This window comes from Glossina fuscipes, unplaced genomic scaffold (genome assembly GCF_014805625.2).
Source record: "Glossina fuscipes isolate IAEA_lab_2018 unplaced genomic scaffold, Yale_Gfus_2 2, whole genome shotgun sequence".
NCBI classification, from domain to species: domain Eukaryota; kingdom Metazoa; phylum Arthropoda; class Insecta; order Diptera; family Glossinidae; genus Glossina; species Glossina fuscipes.
In genome coordinates, this window is record NW_023998416.1 from 27086831 (window position 1) to 27112202 (window position 25372).

The 25372-nt window shown below is 32.4% G+C and overlaps 4 protein-coding genes across 5 annotated transcripts in view; 3 read left to right on the plus strand and 1 right to left on the minus strand.

Moving 5' to 3' along the window:
• Window positions 1-550, plus strand: part of LOC119633630 (ATPase family AAA domain-containing protein 1-B) — a 1169-nt gene extending 619 nt beyond the window's left edge. The window contains exon 2 of the mRNA XM_038027260.1: window positions 1-550. This exon is cut by the window's left edge and continues 378 nt beyond it. Coding sequence (XP_037883188.1) covers window positions 1-466 — 466 coding nt within the window. The 3' untranslated portion in view covers window positions 467-550.
• Window positions 551-2099: 1549 nt separating this feature from the next.
• LOC119633913 (FUN14 domain-containing protein 1) lies at window positions 2100-6320 on the plus strand. Of its 2 annotated transcripts, XR_005246910.1 has the most exons (4): window positions 2100-2366; window positions 3464-3659; window positions 5759-6060; window positions 6122-6162. XR_005246910.1 is itself a non-coding variant. In XM_038027742.1 (3 exons), exons 1-3 carry the CDS (start codon window positions 2269-2271, stop codon window positions 5939-5941), a joined length of 477 nt encoding a protein of 158 aa, XP_037883670.1. In that variant the 5' UTR covers window positions 2100-2268; the 3' UTR covers window positions 5942-6320. The 2 variants fall into 2 exon arrangements, 1 of the variants encoding a protein (XP_037883670.1); XM_038027742.1 differs by having other exon boundaries at window positions 5759-6320.
• A 1901-nt stretch (window positions 6321-8221) lies between these two features.
• Window positions 8222-11814, minus strand: LOC119633436. The gene is made up of 2 exons (XM_038026991.1): window positions 11697-11814; window positions 8222-11243 (listed from the first exon to the last, which is right to left on the minus strand). The coding sequence occupies exon 2, from the start codon at window positions 11203-11205 to the stop codon at window positions 8332-8334; it is 2874 nt and encodes a 957-aa protein (XP_037882919.1). The 5' UTR covers window positions 11206-11243; window positions 11697-11814; the 3' UTR covers window positions 8222-8331.
• Window positions 11815-12689: 875 nt separating this feature from the next.
• On the plus strand, window positions 12690-15388 carry LOC119633439 (tetratricopeptide repeat protein 19 homolog, mitochondrial). Its single transcript, XM_038026994.1, has 4 exons — window positions 12690-13181; window positions 13278-13441; window positions 14086-14233; window positions 15121-15388. Exons 1-4 carry the CDS (start codon window positions 12705-12707, stop codon window positions 15367-15369), a joined length of 1038 nt encoding a protein of 345 aa, XP_037882922.1. The 5' UTR covers window positions 12690-12704; the 3' UTR covers window positions 15370-15388.
• Window positions 15389-25372: the final 9984 nt, after the last annotated feature.

The window sequence follows — 25372 nt, forward strand, 5'->3', positions numbered from 1 at the left end:
GGATGGTCTTAGCACAAATAATAATATAACAGTTATAGTAATGGGGGCTACAAATCGGCCTCAAGATTTAGATAAAGCTATAATTAGGCGGATGCCTGCTCAATTTCATATTGGACTTCCCAATACTGAGCAACGTTCTCAGATATTAAAGTTAATTTTAGAATTGGAAAATGTAAATTCTAATGTTGACTATGAACGTCTCTCTAAAGTGACAAATGGTTTCTCGGGATCCGATTTAAGAGAAATGTGTCGCAACGCATCTGTTTTTCGCATGCGAAAATTCATGCGGGTCACCGATAAAAATCGTTCCGGGGCGGGTAGTGAAGATTCGCAGAAAGACAATAATTGCGAGTTAATGATTGCTGCCATAACAATGGATGATTTAATGAAATCTTACGAAAAAATGAAAGAATCTAAAATGCACACTGGACAGTTACATTTCGAAAACCGAATAGAACTTGATTAATGGTTTTATTAGAATATATTTATGTATGTATCAATAAAAACCGAATAGAAATTGATTAATGTTTTTATTAGAATGTATTTATGTATGTATCAATAAAATATATCCTTACAGTTAAGAGAAAATTTTATTTTAGGTTAGGAATTTGCAAATGGCAAATAAGTTAATGAATTGCGGGAAAACGGTCAGGCATGAAGAAAAGGAACGTCGCGAAAGTCTAGCGGAAATCTTCAACAAGTAGTAGATTGTAAATTCTCGAAAACGAAATCATTTTGTCCTTTCTTTATTGTACTTAAAATAATTAAAAATACTTCGATACTTAATTAAATCTTGACATCGTATTGAAGTTCTTTCATAAGTTTGTTTGTTCGCTCAAGTAGAAGTCCATAAAAGCGAGGACTTTAAACAACCATGCACAACCAATAAAACCGGATACCAAACTATGTTAAAAACATGTGAGGACGTGATCAATAACTCCTTGGACTGAACAACGCAAATTTAAATGTCAATTTTTTTCATAAAATTCAGTTTTATTCATCAGCATAATATACTTTTTAACTCATGCAATCATTCTAGTGCTTTTTTGAGACTTTGATGATCTTGATGGTCTTGAAAAAACCCCGAAAGTGCGCTTCAGTGCTCGCCGTGAGCTGGTCATTTGATCCAAATTTATTTCTTTTGATCATCCACCTAAAATTTGCAGACAATTAGTAGCGACGCGTACTTCAATTCACGTAATTTTGCCATAGTCTTGGGATTTGGTGTATAAGTGTGATGAAAGACCACTTTCTCTTCCTGACTTGAAGCCATTTCTTTTTGACATTTTCACTCTTTAAGTCAATGAACAGACTGTTCACCATACCACCTGAAAAAATCGTTTCTATTTACTGATAAATAGTTTCATTCGGCACTACAAATCATAGATTAATGTTTTTGGTCTACTGTGAGCAATCGTTCAATCCACTTGAAAAACCATTTTGTCATGGCTAAATTTTCATGTAAAATAATGAATACCCTGTCTTATGTGTTGTGTCTTTAAAATGTCACCTAATATCCCCAACTTCTCGATTATCGGTTGTTGCTGACCTTGCGTTTTTAAACCAGTGTAAATAGTTTGACATTAATATCCTCTTTTAAAATGAGAAAGGTTCATATAAACCAATATATGAAGTAAGCGACAACTTTGGCTTAGTCTCTTCATGTAGGCAGAAAAAAGAGACTTCAAAAATGTGGGTAAAAAGAGATATCGAAAATTTCGTAAAATTTATATATTCATTTTAAAATTTTTTATGTTACTCTAAATAATTGATGGAATAGACTCGGCGCAAGGTACCTGTAATTTTCTTACGTATTATTATTATTATAAAATTCGAGAGCCGATAGCCTGTGTTGCTAGTGCTCAATGTCTCTTTTTTTAGTCTAAGAATTCAATTCATTAGTCTAAAATTAAAATAATAATAATAATAATAATATAAAATTCGAAAAGTTACTAAGTTTAGATTAGCTCTAAAAGAAAAACAAAATGACTCGATTCATTATTATTTTTAGTTAATCAGCAATCACTTTTCATACTGAAGCAACTATGGGAAAGAAATTTGTTTACTCGTTATTTATCTTATCGATAACTTCCCATCCCTATTTGATAGTATTAATATTCACTAAAAATTGGGTGAAGAAAAATATTACGACGTCGGGACTGTCAAAAGAGTTTTAGTTTAAAAAATTTAAAATAAAAGGGACGGTCGTAATCCAGTTCAGGCCATTATTTTTCTCTAAAATAAGGAAAGGAAATAGATACATCTAAGATGGCAGATAAAGCTTCTAAATTTTTGGGAGGTCTGTTAGGCAATATCAGCTCGAGATCTGCTTACTCCCAAATAGCAATTGGAACTTCAACCGGCTGGTAAGCTTATATCTTATTCACTCACCGATCCGTCACAAGAAATATAATATTATTTATTGATCCAGGCGTCGTGATATCCATGGATGTCAAATAATACAAAATGTTGAGTTGTCTGACACAATCGATTTTGCCTTTTTTGTCTTTTTGTACTAATCGGCAATGAAAATTTCGCAAATATTTAATTATTTAAATAACAATATTTCAAGAAAACCAAATTTGTCTTTAGCCTTCAAATGCTAAAAACATTAAAGCAAGTGAAACGGGAATATTACTGCATAATTCTTAAAATAAGTATTACAGCATAATTTGGGATAACTTAGCGTATGAGCGATGTGTTGACAAAATAAATAAAAATTAATTTGTTTTTATGATGCGATCAGATGGAAATGATAAGCCGGATGAAATAAGTGCTAAGAGCGGACTGAATCTATTTTCAAGTCTAATTTTCCATATTAGTTTATATGCTTTAGCGTCTTTTCCTCACTCCTCCTAGTGTTGGATTCGTGCATTGTTTTTCACGCATAAAAATATTTGTTGGGAATATATCGTTCACCTTCTCTGATGTTAATAAAAAAATATTGTTTTTTAATACACATCAACATATGAATAAACTAAGAATTGTAGTCAATGTAGTGAAAGCAATTTGACATAGTTTGTTGTTGTAAGAGATATTGACCTTTCATTTCATATCGATGATCTAACGCAAATATATTCTTGATTAGTAAGAGGCTTGGACATGTAAGCTTGTCTTATGTCTCCAGACTCCTTTATAGCGTAGCAATGGAAGGAGAGAGTGAAATGATGTGCACATAAAATTCATCGAATCTGTCATGCTTTTGGGGATATCCATCTTGTATATTGTAATAGATATCAATCAGAAATATGGTGTTTAATACATATTGGAACTTAAAATAATTCTTATTGGAGTGATCACTCTCAATCGAAAGCTATGGAAAATTTTTACTGCAAAAAATTTGTCTAGAAGCGAATTTATAGCCCTTTTATTCAGTTTATTGTATAATTGTATATACATATATATATATATATATATATATATATGTATGTCGCAGTTTATATAAATTTAAAAAAATTTGCAGGGTTACTGGATACACAACAATGAAAGTCGGGAAATTCGCAGCTTTTGCTATTGGTGGTGGTATAATACTCTTGGAAATAGCTCATCAAGAAGGCTATGTGAAAATTGATTGGTCTAAAGTGACGAAAAAAATTGATAAAGTTTCAGGTAATGTCGAACGAGCCATTACTGCTCGAGATCAAACATGGATGGACAAGGTACGTCTTATTAATGCATGTATTTTTATTACATAAAATAGCTAAGGCTCGCACGACTATAAGCATAAGGGACTCTCTAAGTGCTGCGGTACGTATAAGCAAAATTTGATATTTCGAGTATTCAAAAAGTTAGAAGTTTTCGAGGGTATGACAATTCCGCTAATTTAAACTAAGAATTCAATGAGTACTTTTGTTGATTTTTTTTCCAATAAAGGCTTTTTTTTATCTTATAAAAAGGAGTGCGACATCTTGTCTCAAAGTTTTTTAAAGCGCAATAAACGCTTCTATGTTGTCTGACAATTCTCGAATATCGCAAGCAAGATCACGGAACGATTTTGGTTTAAAACTTCTGCTGACTATACTTAGAAACTTTGATAAGCAATATAATAAAATAATAATTGTGTGCTTTCTGTTGGACATCCCAGTTCAGATTTTGTAATTACTAGTCTTGGCACGCATCAATTGATTCCGAGTATCGAGTCTCAATATTTCCCGTTTCATAATGAGAGAAAGGTCTACTAAAATTGTTTACAGATCTTTTAGCCAAAAAAAATTGTTAATTTTAGAAATAATTGTTAATAGTTTTTAGCACACATATGAAACTATTTGATTTTCCGTTACTGTAATAAACAATTTTTTCTTTAGGAAATAGAAAAAATAAGGAAAACAAGCAGAATCTTATTGGTAACTTTTCTTGGCGGCGTCTTGTTGGGCGTTGGATGTAGTTAGTTGACCATTACCGACATTGAAATATTATTTTTTTATACAATATTAAATGAAATATAATTAAAGATGCGTTGAGAAAGTTTATATTTTGAAATCTAATTTTTTTTTTCTCAAAAACTGGCATATTTAATAAAAGTATTTAAAAAAATCTTATCACATTTTCAAATTGCAAATAAACACAGCATTAAACATTAATTCCGTTCCGAATTTAAATTTTCTCAACGTCTTATTATTATAGAGAATAATCGGCTTCTTAAAAATGGCTTTAGTTTGTGGAAACAGGCAAGCGTTTCGAATAGCATCGTTGTTCCGTTTATTTATTTTTTTCTTCTCTATTAGAAGTGACGAAATTGGCCGTAAGTTGATTCCTATTAATTGAATGTTAATTGTTGCTTGTTGTTTTGTTTTGTATACTTTTTCGCCTTAATGCCAAACTTTGAAGTCTGTAACAATAGATGTACTTATAATAAACCTTGTAAAAATTTTCTCCTTTAAGACACAGGGAGCAACGTGTGACCGTAGCATAAGCGAATTTGACAATGAGTGTCGTTGTTTTAGGCGGAAAAATTCTTACAACAGTATTAGCATTAAATTCGAAACAGTCAACCTTTACTTTTTATTAACCGCATTCAGGTAGGAGGAGAGACACTTGGTCCTTATGGAATAACTTTACTTATGTGTTGATTTTGAAGTGCAGTTGATTAATCCTCAGGAGCTGCGCTTCTTTTGAAATAAATAGCCTCCGTCTTGTTTGTATTGTTATTTGGTAAATTGTAGTATAACGAAACTTTTCCGACTGAGTCTTCTTCGAGAAGTGGTAGTAGAAAGCAGTAAGAGAAAGAACAATTTAAGCATACAGTAAGTGAACTATCTGCCTGAAGCCTGAGCGTGAACTAACACCAAGTGCATAACGGCAATAGATTAAACTTGGGCTACAAGTCACCTACTTGAGACTTGGAATTTTCTTATATCTTTTAGTGCATGACACTGCATATGACTTACTTATAGCACAGGCTGTTCAAAACAAGTTTTACACTGAATATTGATCAGACCAAACTAGATTCGATTGTATTATTATTAACTAAAGGATTCCACAATTTTCCAATCGGCTTCACTTCTCTAATTAAATGAACATGAAGATGAGTATGTATGAGTTACTGTTATTTCTTCAATTATTATTAAAAATTCCAGATTTCATTATAGCTTTCATGTTTTTGCGACTTAGAGAGTCCCAGATTTTTTGATTGTCAGGCATTTTAAGTTTAAAAACTAATGGGAAATTTGATGATTTTCTTTTTCTATATATATAAAATACAAAAATTAAGTGAGTTTTGAGTTCACCTCTAAAACAATTTTTATACGCAATTTTTCAGGCCGAACGTTACGTTGATCGTCAATTGGATCGTGCTGAAGATATTGTGAAGCATAAATCCGATAAAGTTAAAAGATGGTATAGCAATCTCATTGGCGACGAAGAAGGTCCCAAAATTAATGATTTGCACATATTTTTGACTGCCTTTGTCGGTGGTGTCGCTTTGGGTATTGCGTGCGCTTAAATTGCCTATCGTTCATTATATGTTAAAGTTAATAAAAAACATGATAAGAAATGTTATATGTGTAGTATTAGATAATTCATGTTTCATCAGAAAATCCCGCAATAAAGCATTACATTACAGTACGTATAAAACTTATGCGAAACTTATATGTAAGCAATATACATTCAATTTCCATTTTAGGGTAGTGTGACATTTAAACAACAACAGCGTCATCTTTCCTGAAATAAATTAAATTCATAAATTAGAGAAATTACGAAGAATTTCATCAAAAATATCAATTTGTATAAGTAATTATTTTGTATTGAAAAGTCTTCTACTACAAAATTATAGCTATATGTACTTATTCCCCATCTATAACGTATAAAAAGCCCGCTCTATACGATGTGCGTTAATTCATATTTGAAAATAGTCGGCGAATGGTCGCCTCGAGAGATAAAATAGGACAAAGCTTAAGAAAATTTGATTTTATGCATTACATTATTCTATTTTCCTGGGACTTGGTCGTCGAAGACATAGTTATTTATCAGGGCCTTCTTAAATTTCTCCCTGAGTTTGATAATAATAGTAGTCGGTCCAAACGATACCAATTAAAAGCTTAACTATATGACGACAATAAATCTTACATAACACGAACATAATTTTTCTGTTTACTATAGTTACTGCTAGGAGATGATTGATTTGGAGCATGTGAGGAGACAAAAAGATGTGAAGTACTGTCTCTAAGGAAAAATCCTTTAAATCTTGTCTGTAAGGTCACTCATGTGTGAATTTAAAAAGCAATTAACGAGTAGACCGCTTGGGTGCGTTCCGAGTCTTAAAGAACACTTGTGCTAAAACGATAATACAAATGAAGTTTTCTTCATCTTGCAAAACTTAGTAGGTCAGTTATATATAGACTATATGTAGATGAGTAAGCTTCGGCAAATAGAAAATTAAAATTTCAATTCTATATAAATTGATAAGAGAAAAAATTATGTAAAACGATTTTTTAGCTTTATGCCATGAAACCTGCCAAGGCAACGTTAGCTGCACTAGAATGGAATACATGTTACGTGATGACATGCAGTTATTATTTTTGTAATGAAACAACTTTTTATTTTTTTTAATATTCTAAATTTCTGACTGTGCATATTTATAGATTTTCTATATTTAATATTAATTTTCAAAATGAATAAAATTTTAATTTTCAGTACTCACAAAATTAAAAAAAATGAACAAAAATACTCTTTAACAACAATGATGAAAAGATGAGAGTTAAATAATTTCTTTGAATATATATCTTTTATATTTAATAAGGAAAGATAATATAAAATAAATTCATTGTTTCGTTCGTTATACCCTACACCGCTTGTGATACAAAGAAATATTGAGTTTATATGCATGTACCCATAGCCTAGGACAATTAAATAGAAGAGAGAGCCCCAACTTTTGTCATACAATGTATGTGTGATCGTGACAATCGCTTTCTTTAACCTTTTCTGTTCGTCTGTCTGTCTGCGCTTTTTGTTTTCGCCCTACAAGGCATAATTTTTGAGATGATGGTACATTAACATGTTTTGGTCCAAGATGAATGCCGTTGGAGATGGTTCAGATCGGTCCGCTTTTTCGACCACTTGCCTTATTTTGGAAAGCCATGACGTAAGACGGTGGTTCAAGCGATGTGGTGCAGAGCGTTTAATAACGAGCCGCGGACCGCGATATTTCTGTTACTTGCTATTAGTACGGCAATGCGTCATCTCTCACATATTTCACACAGTATACTTGACTGAAGATATGAAAATCTTAATTTATACATTTTATAGTATATTAAGCGTAGCTATTTCCGTATCCGTTCCCATTAGACAACCGTCCCCTCAAAACAATTGCTCTTCATGGTTTAACGAAGCAGTTAAACATTACAAAAAAATTGGAAAAACAAACTTTTCAAAAAATTCATGAAAAATGCCTTTGTTTACGATTACTTCATCTGCTCTATTATAAAGCACAGATTAAACTGTGAACCTCTTTGCCGCATATTTCCGCATGATGATGCCGATGCATGAAATAGTTTTTGAAATCTGAGCATTTGGGTAAAGTTGAAATAGATAGAATTCTGCGATAAATGATCGCTGGATGACTAACTCTTTTTCGGTAGGTTGGCGTACAATTAAAATTGTAATTGAGAGGAAAACAGCTGTAGAATGTATAGAAATAATGTGTGCCAGTTGAATTGTTTTGCTTTCTAAAATGATCATTTTAATAATTTTTTATCATAAAGTATAAATAACGACATACATACAATTTAATTTTTATATGGGCATAAAAGTCTCTTTTTTTTTTGGAATCGTATGATCCATTATGAAGTCATTTACATTTTCTTACTTTTTCTCGCCCAACTCACTAATAAAATGTTATTGAAATGACGTATCGTCTATAAAAGTAGACGGAGATTTTCGAACTTTTTCATATAATATATGAATTATTTTATTCGATGGATTGTTTTTAATAAGAGTCCTTAAATGACTTGTTTTGTTTCCTGCTTTATCAAAACAAAAATGATGTAATTTTTCAAAAATCTGACAAACATTATTACCTGCTCCGTATAATATTTTAGATAAATATTTCGGCTTGAAAACTTTCTCCTCACTCAAGAAGTCATATAAATAATTCTTTTTAAAACAAGATTGATGAAAATTTTTTAAAATCGAAGAGGCATTATTTCCTGCCATGGATAATATACCCGATAAATCACTTGAATTAAAATTTGCATTATAGAAGTCATCTAAAAATTCTCTTCTTTTTCCTTCATTATCAAAACAAACATTATGAAAATCTTTTAAAGCAGAACAAGCATTTCCTTCTGCCCCGTGTAATATATTGCACAAATTACTTAGCGTAAAACCTTCTTTATCATCCAAAAAATGATTAAGATATTTTATTGTTTTTCTTGTGAAACAAAAATCATGTAATTTTTCTAAATCATCTGCTGTTCCGCTCAATAAACTGCATAAATCGCTTGGCTTAAAACCTATATCGTAGAAATCGTCTAAAAGTTCTGTTTTTTTCCCTTCGCTATTAAAACAAACATTATGGAGCTTTTTTAAAATAGAAGAAGCACGATTTCCACCTCTACATAATATGGAGGATAAATTGCTTGGCTTAAAGCCGATTCTATAAAAATCATCTAAAAGTTTTGTTCTCTCTCCGTCATTATTAAAGCAAACACTATGGAATTCTTCAAAAGCATCAACGGCTTTAGCTCCCGCCCCACTTAAAATACCAGATAGGTTATGCATTGTGAAACTCTCCTGCCCATCGTTTTCTGCAATAAAATGCTTTAAATGCAGCTTCGTCTTTCCTTGTACGTCAAAAAAAGCGTTATATAAATCTTTAAAAGCCTTAGGAGCATTAATACCCGCTCCACTTAAAATACTGGACATATTTGTCAGATTTAGTCCTTCCTTTTCTAGAGTCTTTAAGCAATGCGTTTTCTTCCCTTCTTTATCAAACCAAAGATCACACATCTCTTTGAAGGCCTTAGGAGCGTTAAGCCCCACACCATGTAAAAGACTGGACATATTGGATAGGTTTATTCCTTCCTTTTCTAAAGCTTTTAAGTAATGTGTTTTCTTTCCTTCTTCATCAAACCAAATGCTATACAAGTTTTCGAAAGCTTTAGGAGCATTAGACCCAGCTTTACTTAAAATACTCGACATATTCGATACGTTTATTCCTTCTTCCTCTATAGTTCTTAAATATTGTGTTTTCTTTCCTTCTTTATCAAACCATAGGTTATATAGGTCTTCAAAGGCTTTTGCATCTTTAGACCCAGCTCCACTTAAAATACTAGATATATTAACAAGATTTATCCCTTCTTTTTCTAAGGTTTTCAAATACTGGGTTCTATTTGCTTCTTCGTCAAACAACAGATCATACAAATCCTTGAACGCTTTTGCAGCGTTAGACCCTACCCCATGTAGAATATCTGAAATGGTGGCAAGACTTATCCCTTCTTTTTCTAAAGTTTTAAAATATTGCGTTGTATTCCCTTGTTCATCGAACCACAATTCATATAAATCCTGGAAAGCTTTTGCAGCATTTGATCCTGCTCTGTGCAAGATACTAGATACATTATGTAAATTTATTCCTTTTTCTTCCAAATTTTTTAAGCGTTGTGTTCTATCCCCTTGCTCATCAAACCACAGGGTGTACAAGTCTTTAAAAGCCTTTGTGGCATTTGATCCGGCTCCACCTAAAATGCTAGATATATTATATAAATTTATCCCTTGCTTTTCCAAAGTTTTTAAATATTTTGTTTTATTTCCTCGCTCATCGAACCAGGTGCCATACAATTCTTTAAAAGCTTTCGCAGCATTAGTCTTTGCTCTGCTCAAAATACCGGATACATTAGTTAGATTTATCCCCTCTTTTTCTAAAGCTTCTAAATATTTTGTTTTATTTCCCTGTTGATCAAACCATAAGTCATACAAGTCTTTAAAAGCTTTTGCAGCATTTGATCCCGCTCCGCTCAAAATACTAGACATATTAGGTAGATTTACTCCTTCTTTACCGAGAGTTTCCAAATATTTCGTTTTATTTCCTTTTTTATCGAACCACAGTTCATATAAACTTTTAAAAGCATTTGCGGCACTTGATCCTGCTTTACTTAAGATACCAGACATGTTAGGTAAATTTATTCCATTTTTTTCTAGAGTTTTCAAATATTTTTTTTTATTCCCTTTTTCATCAAACCAGAGATTATGTAAGTCTTTAAAGGCTTTTGCAGCATTTGATCCTGATCCACTTAGGATACTGGACATGTTCGATAAATTTATCCCATTTTCTTCTAGCGTTTTTAAGTACTTTGTTTTATTTCCTTTTTCGTCAAACCACAGCTCGTAGAGATCCTTAAATGCTTTGTACGCGTTAGTGTTCGCTTTATCCAAAATACTTGACATGCTTGCTGGCTTTATTCCTTTTTCTTCCAGAATTTGTAGTCTTTTTTCTTCGATTAGAAAATCTAAGAGGTGATTAAATGCGGGTGTTCCTTCCTTGCCAGCAACATTTTTAGCAAATTGAATTTCCTCATTATTAATAACACTCACATCCACGCGTGGTTTTTTTGGGGCTATATTATCTTTATCTATAGCAGAAGACCTCCGTTTGCTGGAACTGTGACCAGCGTTATGAACTTTCTTGACCGAACTTCCTGAATGATCAGTTCTAGCATCTCGTAATCTTTTTGAAGGCTCGTTGCCTAACATAAAAACGCCCTTCGTTTTCATTATTATATGGTGTTCAAAACATACAAGTTGGGCGTTACCTATTTGAATTTATTAAAAACAAGAATAATAACAGAAAAAATTTAAAAATATTCAAGTAAAATAAATACAAAAATTGATATTTGTTAAATTTTCAAATTTTCGTTTTATTTGATTCTTGTGTACAATGAAGAAATTTTATTTAAACAGAGAATTATGCAACACGTGTTTTTTTTTTAATAAAAAACAAAACTAAAATTTTGGGAGCGAATTTTTCTGAGCTTTTGTTTACTTTTATTGAAAAATATGTGCCTTATGATTTTGGTTATTTTTACACACACATTGGTTGATTTTGCTCATTTTGACAGACCTGTACACTGATTTTTGAAAATATTGACATCTACTGTATGTTCATAAAAATAATTTTTGGTAATGTAAGCGTAAGAAAATATTTTTTTATAAAAAAACAACAATAACAAATAACTTTTTAAATTTTTTATTAGTACCGTATTCACCTTTGTAAATAAACTATAGAAGACATTTGTTGTGATAATTTTTTGCTGCTTTGCTATACACTCAATGCGTGACAAATATTTAAAACAAAATATTACAAGATATTTGCTGAGCACAGATGAGAAGTGGCTCTTTGAAATCATATGTTCTACCACGCAGTTTATGCGAAATGCGTTTCAGGCAAAACACAAGCCAAGAGGTAAGGAAAATGAGACGTCTCGCTGGCATATTTTTTGACGAGAAAAAATAAAAAACATAAATTAAATAAATGATTTAAAATAAATTGTCTTTATTTTCTCCTTTATTTTTTTTAGTCTACCACTTTCTAAACATTAGAACCACATGAAATGTTAATTTCTCTCTCACCTCTGGAACGTAATTAGTCTTATTTTTTTTGGGTCTTATGAAGCTCACACGACAATGCGTTATTCCGTTTTTCGGGATTTGCCGGCATTTTATGAAACTTAATGGGAATTGTCATATCATATGGTTTCGAATATACACAAACAAATAATACAAAAAAACTTGGAAAAAAATTAAAATTTAGATGTCATTGTTATTCTTGCATCACCACTGAAATATTATGCTAGGCGCGTTATTATTTTATATTGATGTTTCCCCGGCCAATTCTTCAAATCAATGCATCATTAACTATTGTCCCTTTAACAACATAACCAATATACGAAATGTTTACATGTTACCTTAAATACTTTTCGGAAAACACTAAGATTAAATTTTAAAGAAGCAATGGTTGCGGGGGTGCAATGTACACTAATTCCATGTTTGCATTTTCTGTAATTGCAATTGTAAATTGAAGAGCAGTAGATACAATTCACCATTTTGAACAAATATAATACGAAATTAACCGTTATTTTCTTCTTCCTTTTCCTTCTAAACCTAAAAATGTTCAATATCGTATATACCAGAGCGTATATTTTAATGCGACACATGCTACTATGAAGATATCAGCTGTTATTATGAAATGTTTTTTTTTTATTTTATTTACAGCAATGATTTCATATTTAAAATATTTTCCAAAAAAGTTTGTTAGACTTGTATGTTGTTCGATTTTACATAAAAGTATTACGCAAAAGGAATTTCAATGGCAACGTAGCGTATATAATAATGTGCGACTTTTTAATCAAAAGAAAACAGATCCAAGATGCAATGTATTAATATTTTCCTCTATTTTGGGATGGCTTGGACTTACGTCAGAAGATGAAGAGACTCCAGAGGACAAATTAATTACGACAATCAAGAGATCCATATTGTGTATACAGCGTGAACAATATGATAAAGCGGAACAAATGCTCCATCTTGCGTTAAGAATGGCTCAAGATCTCCAGAGCAAGGATGGTATAACATATGTTTATGATGTTATGGCGAATTTAGCAATGGAAAGGGAGCAGTTTAAAAAAGCTGAAAAGTTATTTGCCGAAGTCATTAGAAGATTGCTTGCAGCTGGTTACGTTGAAGATAGTTTAAAGGTATTTGGGTGTCAGTATGGAAACATGAAACTATCTTTACAGTTTGCTTAATATAGTTCAAATTTTTTTTCTGCTGCAATTATTTGCTGAGTGTAGATTTTACACATCAGCTCCAAGATAGCACACATGGCACTAACGCAAGGATATTTTGAAAAAGCCACGCTCGGATTTATTTGGGTTCTGGAGAAACTCGAGGAGTATCTGCGGAAAGTTCCCGATGACGCCGAAGCCCAGGAACTTTGGGGCCTAACAAAGAATTGGTATTGTAAACTCTTGAGTTAAACTGCATAGGTGGCAGAAAAAGCAATAAGTAAAACCTAATTATTTTCAATCTATAAGACAACTTTATTAGAAGCCTCAAATTGCTTGTTACGCTGAAGCAGCTGCTTTAAGAATAGATTTTGATATCGTTTAACTTGAAAGTTAAAGGAAATATATTAGGATGGACATATATAGGATAGGCGTATTGTTAGGATTTACTCGTAGATTGCTGTGAAAAAGTAACAGACGCGATTTGAAGTACGTTTGTAACAAATAAGAAACATATATCTATCTTGGAACGAATTTTCTTCAATTCTTCCATTTAATATATAAAAATCTACCTTTATATTGGCAAAAATCGGTTTACATTTAATGTCCGCTTCAAAAGTTAGAAATTTTCACTGATTAATGTAATTTCTTCAAATTTGGTTTGAGTTGATCGATTAAGAACACTTGTGCCAAATTTTACGTGGCCAACGTGAATAAGGAGTAAAATATATATCGTCTTGAAAATCTTGTATTGCTCAAGAAACAATTTATTATAGTATAGATATGTATATTTGGGTTTTACACGCGAAATAAGTTACGCACACTTTACATGGAAAGCTATATTGAGAAACTCTCACGTTTTATTTGTTTGTAGGTTTGGCGAATTACTTATGAAGCAAGGCAAATATAAGGAAGCTAAAAAAAACTTCGAAGATGCTCTAGATTGTCGAATCAAAATTCATGGGGCTTTTAACGATGAATGTGTTTCTATTTTAAACAGCCTAAGCGTGGTCTGTGTAAACGTGAGTAAGATTTAATCGCTTAATTTCTCTTCGAGTCAGTTTTTAATGCTCACAAACGCAGTCGAAGGCCTATGTACATCATTTTCTTAATGCATATATTTTACGTAGTCTACAAGATGTCGTGAGTTTTAGAGTAGCTTTTCTTCGACGATAAGTACAAGGTTTATATAATTAGCAGACTTGAATACACACCGAAATGGTGGATCTTTGCTGCTGATAAGTCCGAAAGCCACTATTGTGAAATATAATTGCAATTGCATATATTGCTGAAGCTAGGATTATCAATAATGGGGATATTACTACCTTATAGAATTACATCACTAAAATAGTAAAAAAAAAGCTGAGATACTAAACTGAAAAAATCAGGCAATATATTCTTTGATATATCAAATTATCCAAGACATTAGTATAACAAGCCTTTTCTAAGAATTGCAATTAAAGTACGTTAAATGCAAATTTGATAATGGCCCAGGCACTGAAAAATGTTTTGTTTTAAAAGCTGATGGATACACTGGCGATATATGTTGCCAGTACGTCTAAAGTCGGTTCTTTCGAAACGAATAAGTTGTTATTATTTGAAAATTTGTTTTGCTAATTAGAAAAAAACTTATTAACCAGTTAAGTGTGTGTGACGAATATATACGCCATGATCCGTCCACCCGCCCCTGTCGGATATATATAATAATGTATTTTAGAAAATATTTTTATCATTTTGCAAAGTCGTTTAATTACAATCTGCTACGATTTCGCACATACTCGAGTGTTTGATGAGTATACGAGTATTTCGCTAAAGAGGTCCACACAGTTAACTGTTTAAAGGTTGATAGACAAGATTTATACTTTTTAAAGGTTTATTGTGAAACTTATTTAGTTTTATTTATTAATAGATGGAAAATATTATTGAAGCTAAACAGTTTCTATTGCGCGCAGTCGACTTGATGAAAAAAATTAAGGATACAACACAAGAAGGTATTGTACTGGCAAATTTGGGAATGGTTTATTTACGGGAAGGCTTACAGACTCAAGCAAAGGACTCTTGCTCGCGGGCTTTGAAAATGGCGGCAAAAGAAAAGGATGACGATTTATTAAAGCAGGCTGAACACTGTTTAACCCAAGTAAAAATGGCAATGAAATAAAAAATTTTATTTTAAGTATTTATTTATATTGAACCAAAAAGTATACAGAGTTAAGGTTGTTTACATTGAGATGATTTTTAATCCTTATAATAAATAATATTAAATTATGCTATTAAAAGCTAATAAAAACTCAAAAAAGGGATTATTTTATTATGCTATTACGAAAATGCCATTTTTCGTGATTTAAGTTTTCATGAAACCAAATATATATTTACGGCGGGTTATCTGTGCCTTGCTAGCCACTCTCTCACTCTCGCCATTAGAGAGAAGACTGATAACAATTGGCAAAAATGAATTTTCGGCAAATTCCATTCAGAAGGAATATTATATAAAGAAAAAATTTGTGGTTGTTTTTTACATCAAAAGATTTTTGCCGAAATTCTAGATCTCTTTACTAACTATAAATTGTCTATTGCAGGAGTAAAATATACTTTACCGCAATAATATCCGCTTAATTAAATTGAAAGTACAGACTTAATCCATTTTGAGAATCAACGACTCAGATAAAGAATGATGTCGAAATTTTTATAGAGGTAGGATTACGGTAGGGTACTTGGATACAAAATGACATTGAGAAAATTGATTTGGCTGAGAATTTTATTCTCTAAAGGATATTAAGTAAGTAATTGAACGACTTAAATTGTACTTATATAGGGACGTAAAGTGGATATTTAAGCAGAAGCTCTTCAGAGCGCTAGCCATTACATGGAGATGAAAGACTTTAGTAAGATTTTTATATCCGCTTCGGTTTCGTCGAATGAATTAAGCGAAGATAAGAGAAATTGTTATGCTTGAATTTGTGGCAGTGCTGCACAACTATGGAAAAGTCTTTGCAGTGGTTTTTTGCGAAGGCGTCATAGTAGAAATGCTTTTTTCTGAATTTTTCAATAAAATTGCTACTACCAAGCGTGCTTACCAGTCCGCGAAAGAATAATTAGGTCCTATCAGTTGCTAGACCGGAGTTATATCCGGGTGCTTTTACTCAATGGTTTTTTGTTAAGAGATTATGAATAAGTTTTATCAATAGATGTGAAAGGAATCGTAACAGTTTATAATTGGAAAGAACTTTGTAAAGCTACAATTAGTGCAGATATTTGTATCTTTGCCTCCGCTTGTATATTCTTTTGGAAATAATTATAAAAGCATTCGGTAAATAAAATTAAGAAGACCAAGATTTACGAAATTAAGTCTACAAAACAGTGGCAATTATCGTGCAATGGTCATCAAACTTGTTGTTGAAACGATCTTAGTCCGTCTTGATGTAAGAGAGTTATGGCGGCACAGAACTTATGGATATTTTCTATGCATCACTTCAATGTCACATTAATTGTTTATATATTTTCGATTTTCTTTTTAGCTATGATGTTATTATTTATTACAAGGTCGACAGTTCAGCTTACATTTTGTACGAAGATAGTTTTCTAGATAGTTCTTTACTCGTGTAAGAAGTTATATTGATTTGAAAATGGGTGAAATATCTGAATAAATACGCTATGCGATGCTTTTTTACTATAAAACAAATGGTAGAACATGCAAAAACATGTCGAAAAATTTGTAAAGGGTACGGTGAGAATGCTGTAAGGAAACGAAGGACCGAAACGTGGTTTGCTCGATTCTGCTTCGGAAATTTCAATGTCAAATATGCACCTTGCACCTTGCGACTGAAAAAGTCGTTGAAATTTCGCAACTGCTGGAGCAAGGCCGGCGCGAAAGCTATCAAGAATAGGGGACGCACTAAACATCACTACAACCACATGACAATTCGCAATCATTTGAAGAGAGAGAGAGAGGCTACAAAAACGACTTCGAAATCGCGAAAAAAACCGAAAAGATCCTTTATATGATTCATTATAATTGGTATAAATTTACTTTTTTTATACGAAATGGCGAGAACATTGGAAGAGTAATGACAAAAGGTAATATAATAAATTTCATATTTTCATTTCTTGATGAAAAATCGCAAGCTACTTCGATTAAAGTACAAATAATAGAACGCAAGTGCATAAAACGTGAGGTATTGTTTGCAGAGTTCTAACCCATGGCACATGACTAACCAAAAATGTAATTGAAAAACTAATTTGTGTTAAAAGCCTCAAAAAGTATTGGAAAACATTTTCAAAAGTCAATGGTTTCGTTTTTTAAAAACTAATTTATTATTTTATTGCATATGAGCATAAAATATGACTGTTGGTTAGAGTGCGAGCTACTGTCAAAAAAGTAATAGGAATCATTCATACGTAAAGCATTTAAAGTCAACGGTTTTGACAAATTGGTGGTAAGCTCGTGAAACTTTAAGAATTGTAAGTTGTTATGATGAGTGAGTGACTGTAGAATTACATACATATAGAGCTGTTGTAGTCGTTTTTTTCTTTTAAATTTTTTACAATTTGCTTATAGTTCCGTTGTGTGCTTCTAAAAGAACTTAATCTGTTCAAAAAGGCTGAAGGTGTACCTTGTTTGACATGCTATTAACAACAAGTCCATAGGTATAACGTATTCAAGGAGATCCGTTAGTTTGATTTCTGTTAGTCGACTAGAGAGAAGACATCGAGAAAATTAGTTCTAGGAAATGGCATAAGTCGCAAACAAATCCCATTAAATTGTTTGAGGCAATTTGCTTGATATTATATCCATGAGGCATTTGGTACATCATCTTATTCCAAAGAAGCTTTTCGAATGTCCTTTGGCATGAAACTTTTTGTTCAATGTTGGGGCTACTTCCATGGTCGCACAACCGAATATGGTTCCGCACGAGCTTATCTACTTCCACGCATTCACATTGCCTGTTAATGAAATGTAATTTCACTTTTTAGGTAACGAAAAATTGGGAACAGAAACTCCCCCGAAGGCATTGCTATAGCATTGTATCGCTCCTGGTGAAGTTTATCATTTGTACAAGGAGTTTAATAACGGTTTTTCTTTTTGATTGTTTTCGTAGCAAGTTGGGTTTCTCTTTCGTTGTGTTTACAACGGAATATTTACGATATCATAGGTTTGTGGTACCGGCTATCGAGTACCGTTAGCGAAGGCTTCGTAACGAAAATTATCAAATCCATCAAAATGCAAATTCGCCACCGAATTTGCTAACGAGAATCGTTAAATGATCCCTGGTCTTTTGTAGTCATAGTTTGGGCTAGACTGGAGAATGCAATCCCGTCTATTAGAAGATCCGATAAGAAAGTGCTTGTTTATCTACTATGTTAAAAGAAGGAGAACTGAGCAAAAGAAATTGACGTATTTAGGAAAATTCCCGTTACTTTTACGATCTAATGATTATCAAATCTTTTCGCAATGTCCTGGTGTCCTGCGTTATCAAGTGCAGGCAATTGGATGAAATTTTAAAGCCTCTCGCATACACAAACATAAGTTTAGTTGCGTGAATATCAATAGAAATTTTGGTGAAAATAAATTCTTTTTTTTTATGCAAAGGAAATATTTTCAAAAATTTTAATGAAATACGAAAAATATAACAAAATGGAATCAAAGGCTGCAAAAAGTCGTCTCTCTCTCTATCTCTCCAAAAAATTGATTAAAAATATTATAACTGTTTTGTGTATTAATTGCGTGTGTGTATGTGTATGTACATATTTCTCAAAATACATATACATAAAAGCATTCAAGTGTTTTAAGTGTGGTTGCATCAAATTTCAAAAATGCATTAAAATAATTGCATAACTTTTAAAAATAATTAAAATATATTTAATATTGCTTTTTTACCCACCACTCTAAGATGGACGTAAACACATTTTGTTTTTTTTTTTTTTTTTCATTTGATATATATTTAAGAACCAAAGGGACGCTTCAGAGACCATGTAAAGTATTTATGTTCTTGATCAGCGTGAAATTCTAATTCGATTTAGCAATGTCTGTCCCTCTCGGTTATGTGTAAGCAAAGTTACAAGTAATTAAATTTTCTTCTTCTCATTTTTTTGGAGATTTTATGCTTATTTATCATCATAGTGGTGGGTATGCGAAATTCGGCCTCCGTCGCATAGAACTTTCTTACTTATTTTTTCTTATGCTGTCACACACATTCTCACTGTCATCAAAAAGTGTTTTGAAATGAAATATCGTGGCTCCGCCCTCGATATTATGATTTTGCTGAGATCCCCTTTAGTTTGAGAAATATGAGTGAGACGTGACCTTGACGTCGTTTAGAGCTCGATCTGTGATTATTCCTAAACTTTTTCTGTTGTTACAAAATGCTGGCATACCAGTGTTCTTTTCAATTTGGAACATTGCGACAAGTCCACGGGATTCATGCCTAAAGAGCGGACTACTTCGGCACACAATTGTAGTGTGCTCTTCATTATATTTTATTATGTCTTGAATCCATTTTCCTGTTCTTCGATACATTCCGACATCGGTAATCGATTATATATTTGTGCAAATATAACTTACTATAATCAAGTAATATGTTGTATATAACATTGTGCTCAAAAGTTAACGTGAAATTTTGAACAATATTTAAATGATTTTAGAATATGTGCGACCTTCGAATATTGATGTAATCTTTTTTTTTTATGCGGCTGCAGACATCGTTTGAATGTCAATTGGAAAATTTCAATCAATGTTAAGGGACGATTTGCAGGTGTCCTGTATTTGAGTGCCTCTTCTTCTTCTTCTTCTTCTCGAAAACAAAATCATGACCAAATTTTTGAAAGCAAGCGATGATCTGAAATCCATAACTATTGATGATGACACATGAATTTATTCTTAGGATTCATAAGCAACTCGAAACCCAATCGAATATCATAGTGAAAGTAAACTCAAACTCCAAAATGTACGTCAAACAAAGTCAACAATTGAAGCCGCGTTGATTGTTGTATTTAATTATTGTGTCACTGTTCACTAGGTGCGTCTTCCATTAGTTCGTCATCATCCAGTAAATAAGAAATGATCTGTAAACCCTTAGCGCAATTTGTTTTAATTTATTTAGAAAAAAAATTCACATTCAGAGGGAACCAACTCCTGGTCTTTATATCATGCCAAGCCGTCAGTGTCCAGAGCGAAAAGAAATCATTAAAAAGTATTCCGTAACAATCATGTCCGATAATAACATAAGACGGTCTTCAACTCAGATGACGATGACTCGTCCGTCAACTGAAGAAAAACGCGCCTGTATTCAGAATAAAAACTCCCCTTATTTCTTGAACATGGCAATATTTGCATTTTTTTTTTTTTCACATAAATTATCAATATAAAAGATGGGTCGAGAATTTAATGAATAGAAATGTTATCCCAACTCTAAGTTTCGGCAACTGAATGTGAATAAGAAAAACCCGTTCAATAATAAATAAATTTATTGGCAAGTGGTGTAAATGGTGGATACCGTTTATGCAAACATTTTGTTTTCATTTTTATGTGCACTTGTTTCGCTATTGTTTGATTTAACAAGGTAACTAAGGGCGAGTTAGAGACCGTGTAAGCGACTTGCTAAGAATTGGAAATAACCAAAAACTGTTTAGAAAACATTTCGACAGACATGCTAGAAAGCAAAACAAATTGCATGAAACTGTTGTCGATTTATCGCTTAAGTTTGGTAAGTACCACTGAAATCTACATTTCATAGATATTTATAGGGTGCAGCTATTAAGAGAGAAGAGAAGAGACTGAAGTTGAAATAACGGTTGCAAACTTTGATTACATTCGGTGAAAATGTGAAAACTGCCTGTCTTTTGAAACTGTAGTTAATTCCTCTTACTCTGGCATGGTACGCCTTCAATTACACACTCACTGGCTTCTGTTCGTCCACCAAATGCCTTTAAAATCCACAATGCCACAAAATCTGTGCTCGTATCAGTTAGAAAGGTCGGAATCATATTTACACTTGCAGCTAATGAATGACTTAGATCTCAACCTAATTTATAATATGACATCTCCGATATCTACCTGTGAGTGTAACGTATGCACGCACGAATTCGGCATATCGCAAAAGAAAATCTTATCAACCTTTATGCATGAGTAAGGGCAACGAGATTTTCGTTGTAGCATCCAAAAGGACTTAAGGTAGATCCATTTGTTTTTATTATGCCGATGCATTCAGAATCATTTTCTGAACCGATATAGGCTTACCTGTCCATCCGTCCTACGTCTGACGTTCGTCCATGCTGAATTTGGACCAAGTAGGTCTATGTTTTGGATATCATCGCATGTAAGGATTCCATCAATATGCGGACTTTCATGAAAAGTATGCCTTTGCATGAAAATAATGTATAACTTTTGATGTATTGCGATCAAAACGAGTGAATAACTGTATAAAAAGGTCAAATAGTGTGGCACTTGCCACGCACACAGCCTTTTTCCTTATTCTACATTGAACGATAGGCAAACGTTTTCTTGGTGGACAACTAGACAATGTAAGTTACTTTCTGGACATACATAATATAATTTTAATCATATCTCTCGATTTTACTCTTGAGAAAATTTCAAACTTCGACAATTGAATTGATTTCCATATATCAAGATTTAAAATGAAATCTGCATCTGCAGGAGATTTTTTCATACGAATCATTCGATATGCATGTTTTGAGCACATAGTCAACGCATATAAACACTCAATTATTTATGAACATATTTAGTAATATTTATGGAAATGAAAAAGTCGGTTATTTTCATTGTGATTTGTCTTTAAAAAATTGTTTTAGTATTTGAATCTTTCTATAACAAAAAAAAACTTAACAAATTCTGGCGTTTTGCCTTTCCATTTAAATTTAACAATGAAAAGCCAGGAATTTTGATTTTTTTGTTGCTCTTAATTTATCATAAATTTCAAATGTGTCAAGTAGTTCTTGCTCTTTTTTTTTGCTGGGATCTTGTCTGAGCAAGAAAAACTCAAACATAGGAAATAATTTATGAATAGTGAAATGAAGGGAAAAAATAAAATATATTTTATGCCCACATAACAAAATATAAAATATATGTGCATATGGAAAATGAATTTTGGCATAATAGACGCAGACGGGATTGGACTATAAATACTGTTTTCGTAATTAATGTATACGTAAAACATGTTAAATGACCTTTCACAGCAATTTTAAGAGAAAATTTATTCAATTTCAAATAAAGCAAGAAATTGGAAAATAGTTTAAGTTATATAGTTTAACGTTTATCGTACAGGGTTGCATAAAGCCTGTGAATGAATGTTGGAATGGAAAACTTTATCGCGGATCAAGTTTAAAAGAGAAACACGATCGACCGACAAACACGACTGCGTTAACTAGAAAATGTTCATGTCTGCTTAAAATTTCATACATATATTTGCTGGTCTGATCGACAAGTCATATATAAAAATGGTAGCTGGTACATTTGCCTTTACTAATATATTTGTTGTAAATTTCAAATATTCTTGGGGGTAGTGAATATATCCGTCTTTCCTATAAAAAACTCTTAGCCTTGTCGTTGGTTTTTTTGTCGATCGAAATATTTAATTAATGCTACATAATCGACTAAGTATGCATCCAGTGGCTATGGCTTATTTCAGCTTTTATATCCTACACAATACTTAGAAGCATCTCAAACTTTTATTGTCGATCGATCAAAGCTTGTCTGTCTGTCTGTCCGCTTGTCCATGCATCACTTTGTCGATGTGTGTCTATGTCCATGTGTCCGTCTATCGAAGTATCTTTTTGTCCATGCGTCCTTCTGTCCACCCGGTCATGTATGCGTCTGTCGGTGTATCTCTCCGCTCATGCGTCCCTCTGTCCATGGGTCCATCTTGTCCGTCTGTCCTTCTACCCATCTTGCTTTGTATAGATGGAAATATTTGGAATACTTTGATCTAACACCGACATGTTTTGGCCTAAGAATGAAAGTGATTCGGATAGGCCATTCTTTCGAACACTACCCATGCTTTATGCAAAGTCGTTCTATGAATCGCAATACTAAATAAAGTGGCTTAGGGCGTTTAATGGTCGTGGGTCGTGGATCGTTGCCCACTTGCTTTAACTTGTTTATCCTTAGGCGGAACTCAATTGATGACGTAATAAACAAAAAGTAACAGGCCCTTCTAGATGCTAATGTTTACGGTGATTTTTTTTTTTAGTAATCAGAAGAGTCGTTCGTTCAATAAGTTACATTGTTGTTATCTTTATTATAATATTTGATTTTTAATGGCGGAAAGAAATTTAATTCAAATAAAACATTTATATAGCAGAGCACTTATGTAAAACCATACAACTGTAATGCCATTGAAGTTTTTCAGCGAACATTATTATATGGCGGAACGCTTTAACAGAAAGCCAATTTACTTTGTAATGTTTTTTAATGATTTTTGGAGCTAATTTGATTGGAGCAGGCAGAGGGATTTATACGACTTTGTTTATTCCGACGACCTGCTTACAATTTCCATCTTTATAAATTTAGCTAAATTCGTTCGATTGCATGCGCTATAGATGAATATATTTTATCGGCTCTTCGCCTTTTAAATATATCTTATATAATACATTCATCTTTCGGATATAAAAACAATTTTCATTTCTCGGTAATTATTTCCTTTTATTGTACATATATGTTCAAATATATATATTTATATATATATATATGTGTGTGTAGATACATATAGATACAATTTGCATGGTGCTTCCTTTATTTTTTATGCAAAAAAAGAAAGAGAGAAGAATAACAACATCCATAAAAATGGATCTCTTTACGGTTATTGCAGCTATTGCGACAATTGTAAAAACTCCATCGTTCATTTTTGGTTTGCCAAGCATGTACCGGTTTTTAATAAAAACGAGTATGAACAATTTTTTATAATACTTTTGTTTTACAATCGAATTAATTCGTGTTAACCCCTCCAGAGATCATATACCGGACGTATAGAATACTTTATCCTATTGCTGCTTTTGGTTAAAATAAATAATCTGTGCGTTGATGCGGTGTTACCCGCGTACCCAACTTAATAACAGTAGCTGTTGCAGTGTTGAATAGTAGTAGATATTAAATCAAGAAAAATGCAGAACGATTTTCCTTCAACTTTTTGTGCTGTTCACAGCTTTTATTCTATATTCGATCATTTAATGATCAGTACCAAATGACATTTTCAAAAGAGACGAATCTGATTAAATTATAATGACTATCTGATGATTATATATCAAATCAAGGCTTGTTAAACGTGATTATATTTGCTATCTATATATTCCTATAATTGATTACAATCGACTAATGGGTTAATGGACGATAAGAATGTCGGCCCTATCACTTATGGAATTTTACTTTTCTAACTTTATCCCAAAAATTTTAAGGAACGAACGAATTTACTACATACCCCATATTTTTTTGTGATGTATTAAGATATATTAAGTTGGCGTAGAAGTGTATGCTACCCAGGCCGACTTATGATAGGCTTTTTCGTTATTGTGTTGATATTTTCGGATGATATCTTTTTTAAATCATTTTAAGCCTACCTTAGGAGACGCGGGACTCTATATTTGCTATACGATTATATGTTTGTATGTCTTTTACCTATACGTTGCAACTTTCGAGATATTTCGATGACACTCGGTACACTGACATTGAACTTTTGTACACCATACTAGAGTAGCTACTTAACATGGTATTTTTGGTTAGCAAAAATAATTGTTTAGTTGTGTGTCGTTCGCAGTATTTGCCTTGAAGATTGCAATCAGTCACTATTGACATTATATGCAGTTTAAACGCCATATTCCCATTTTTTTTTTCCATTTTTAGATTCAGAATTGATCTTAGTGTTCATTATTGCTTTAGCAAATCATGATGGAACGATATACAGTTACACATAGAAATTGTGAAAATTTATTGCATTGCTTGAATCGTCTTACAAGGCTTACTATACCCAATGTAATCGAAAGATTCTCATCCAGCCGATTGCGTTTGTGATGAAATAACCGATGTTTTAAATTAACGTGTGGATAAACATCCACAACAGTCAGTTCGAAATCGTTCTCCAAAAATTTGGGGTTACCTACCTCACCCACCTACTCATCCCAGGATATAAAATTCATTTGGGCCAAGAACTTAAACT

What these genes read in the sequence shown, in the direction of transcription:
- LOC119633913 (XM_038027742.1), top strand. Translation starts at nt 2,269, where the DNA reads ATGGCAGATAAAGCTTCTAAATTTTTGGGAGGTCTGTTAGGCAATATC. An exon ending in ATTGGAACTTCAACCGGCTG is followed by an intron (nt 2,367 to 3,463) that starts GTAAGCTTATAT and finishes AAAAATTTGCAG; the next exon opens with GGTTACTGGATACACAACAA. An exon ending in ATCAAACATGGATGGACAAG is followed by an intron (nt 3,660 to 5,758) that starts GTACGTCTTATT and finishes GCAATTTTTCAG; the next exon opens with GCCGAACGTTACGTTGATCG.
- LOC119633436 (XM_038026991.1), bottom strand. Translation starts at nt 11,205, where the DNA reads ATGAAAACGAAGGGCGTTTTTATGTTAGGCAACGAGCCTTCAAAAAGA.
- LOC119633439 (XM_038026994.1), top strand. Translation starts at nt 12,705, where the DNA reads ATGATTTCATATTTAAAATATTTTCCAAAAAAGTTTGTTAGACTTGTA. An exon ending in ACGTTGAAGATAGTTTAAAG is followed by an intron (nt 13,182 to 13,277) that starts GTATTTGGGTGT and finishes TGCTGAGTGTAG; the next exon opens with ATTTTACACATCAGCTCCAA. An exon ending in TGGGGCCTAACAAAGAATTG is followed by an intron (nt 13,442 to 14,085) that starts GTATTGTAAACT and finishes ATTTGTTTGTAG; the next exon opens with GTTTGGCGAATTACTTATGA.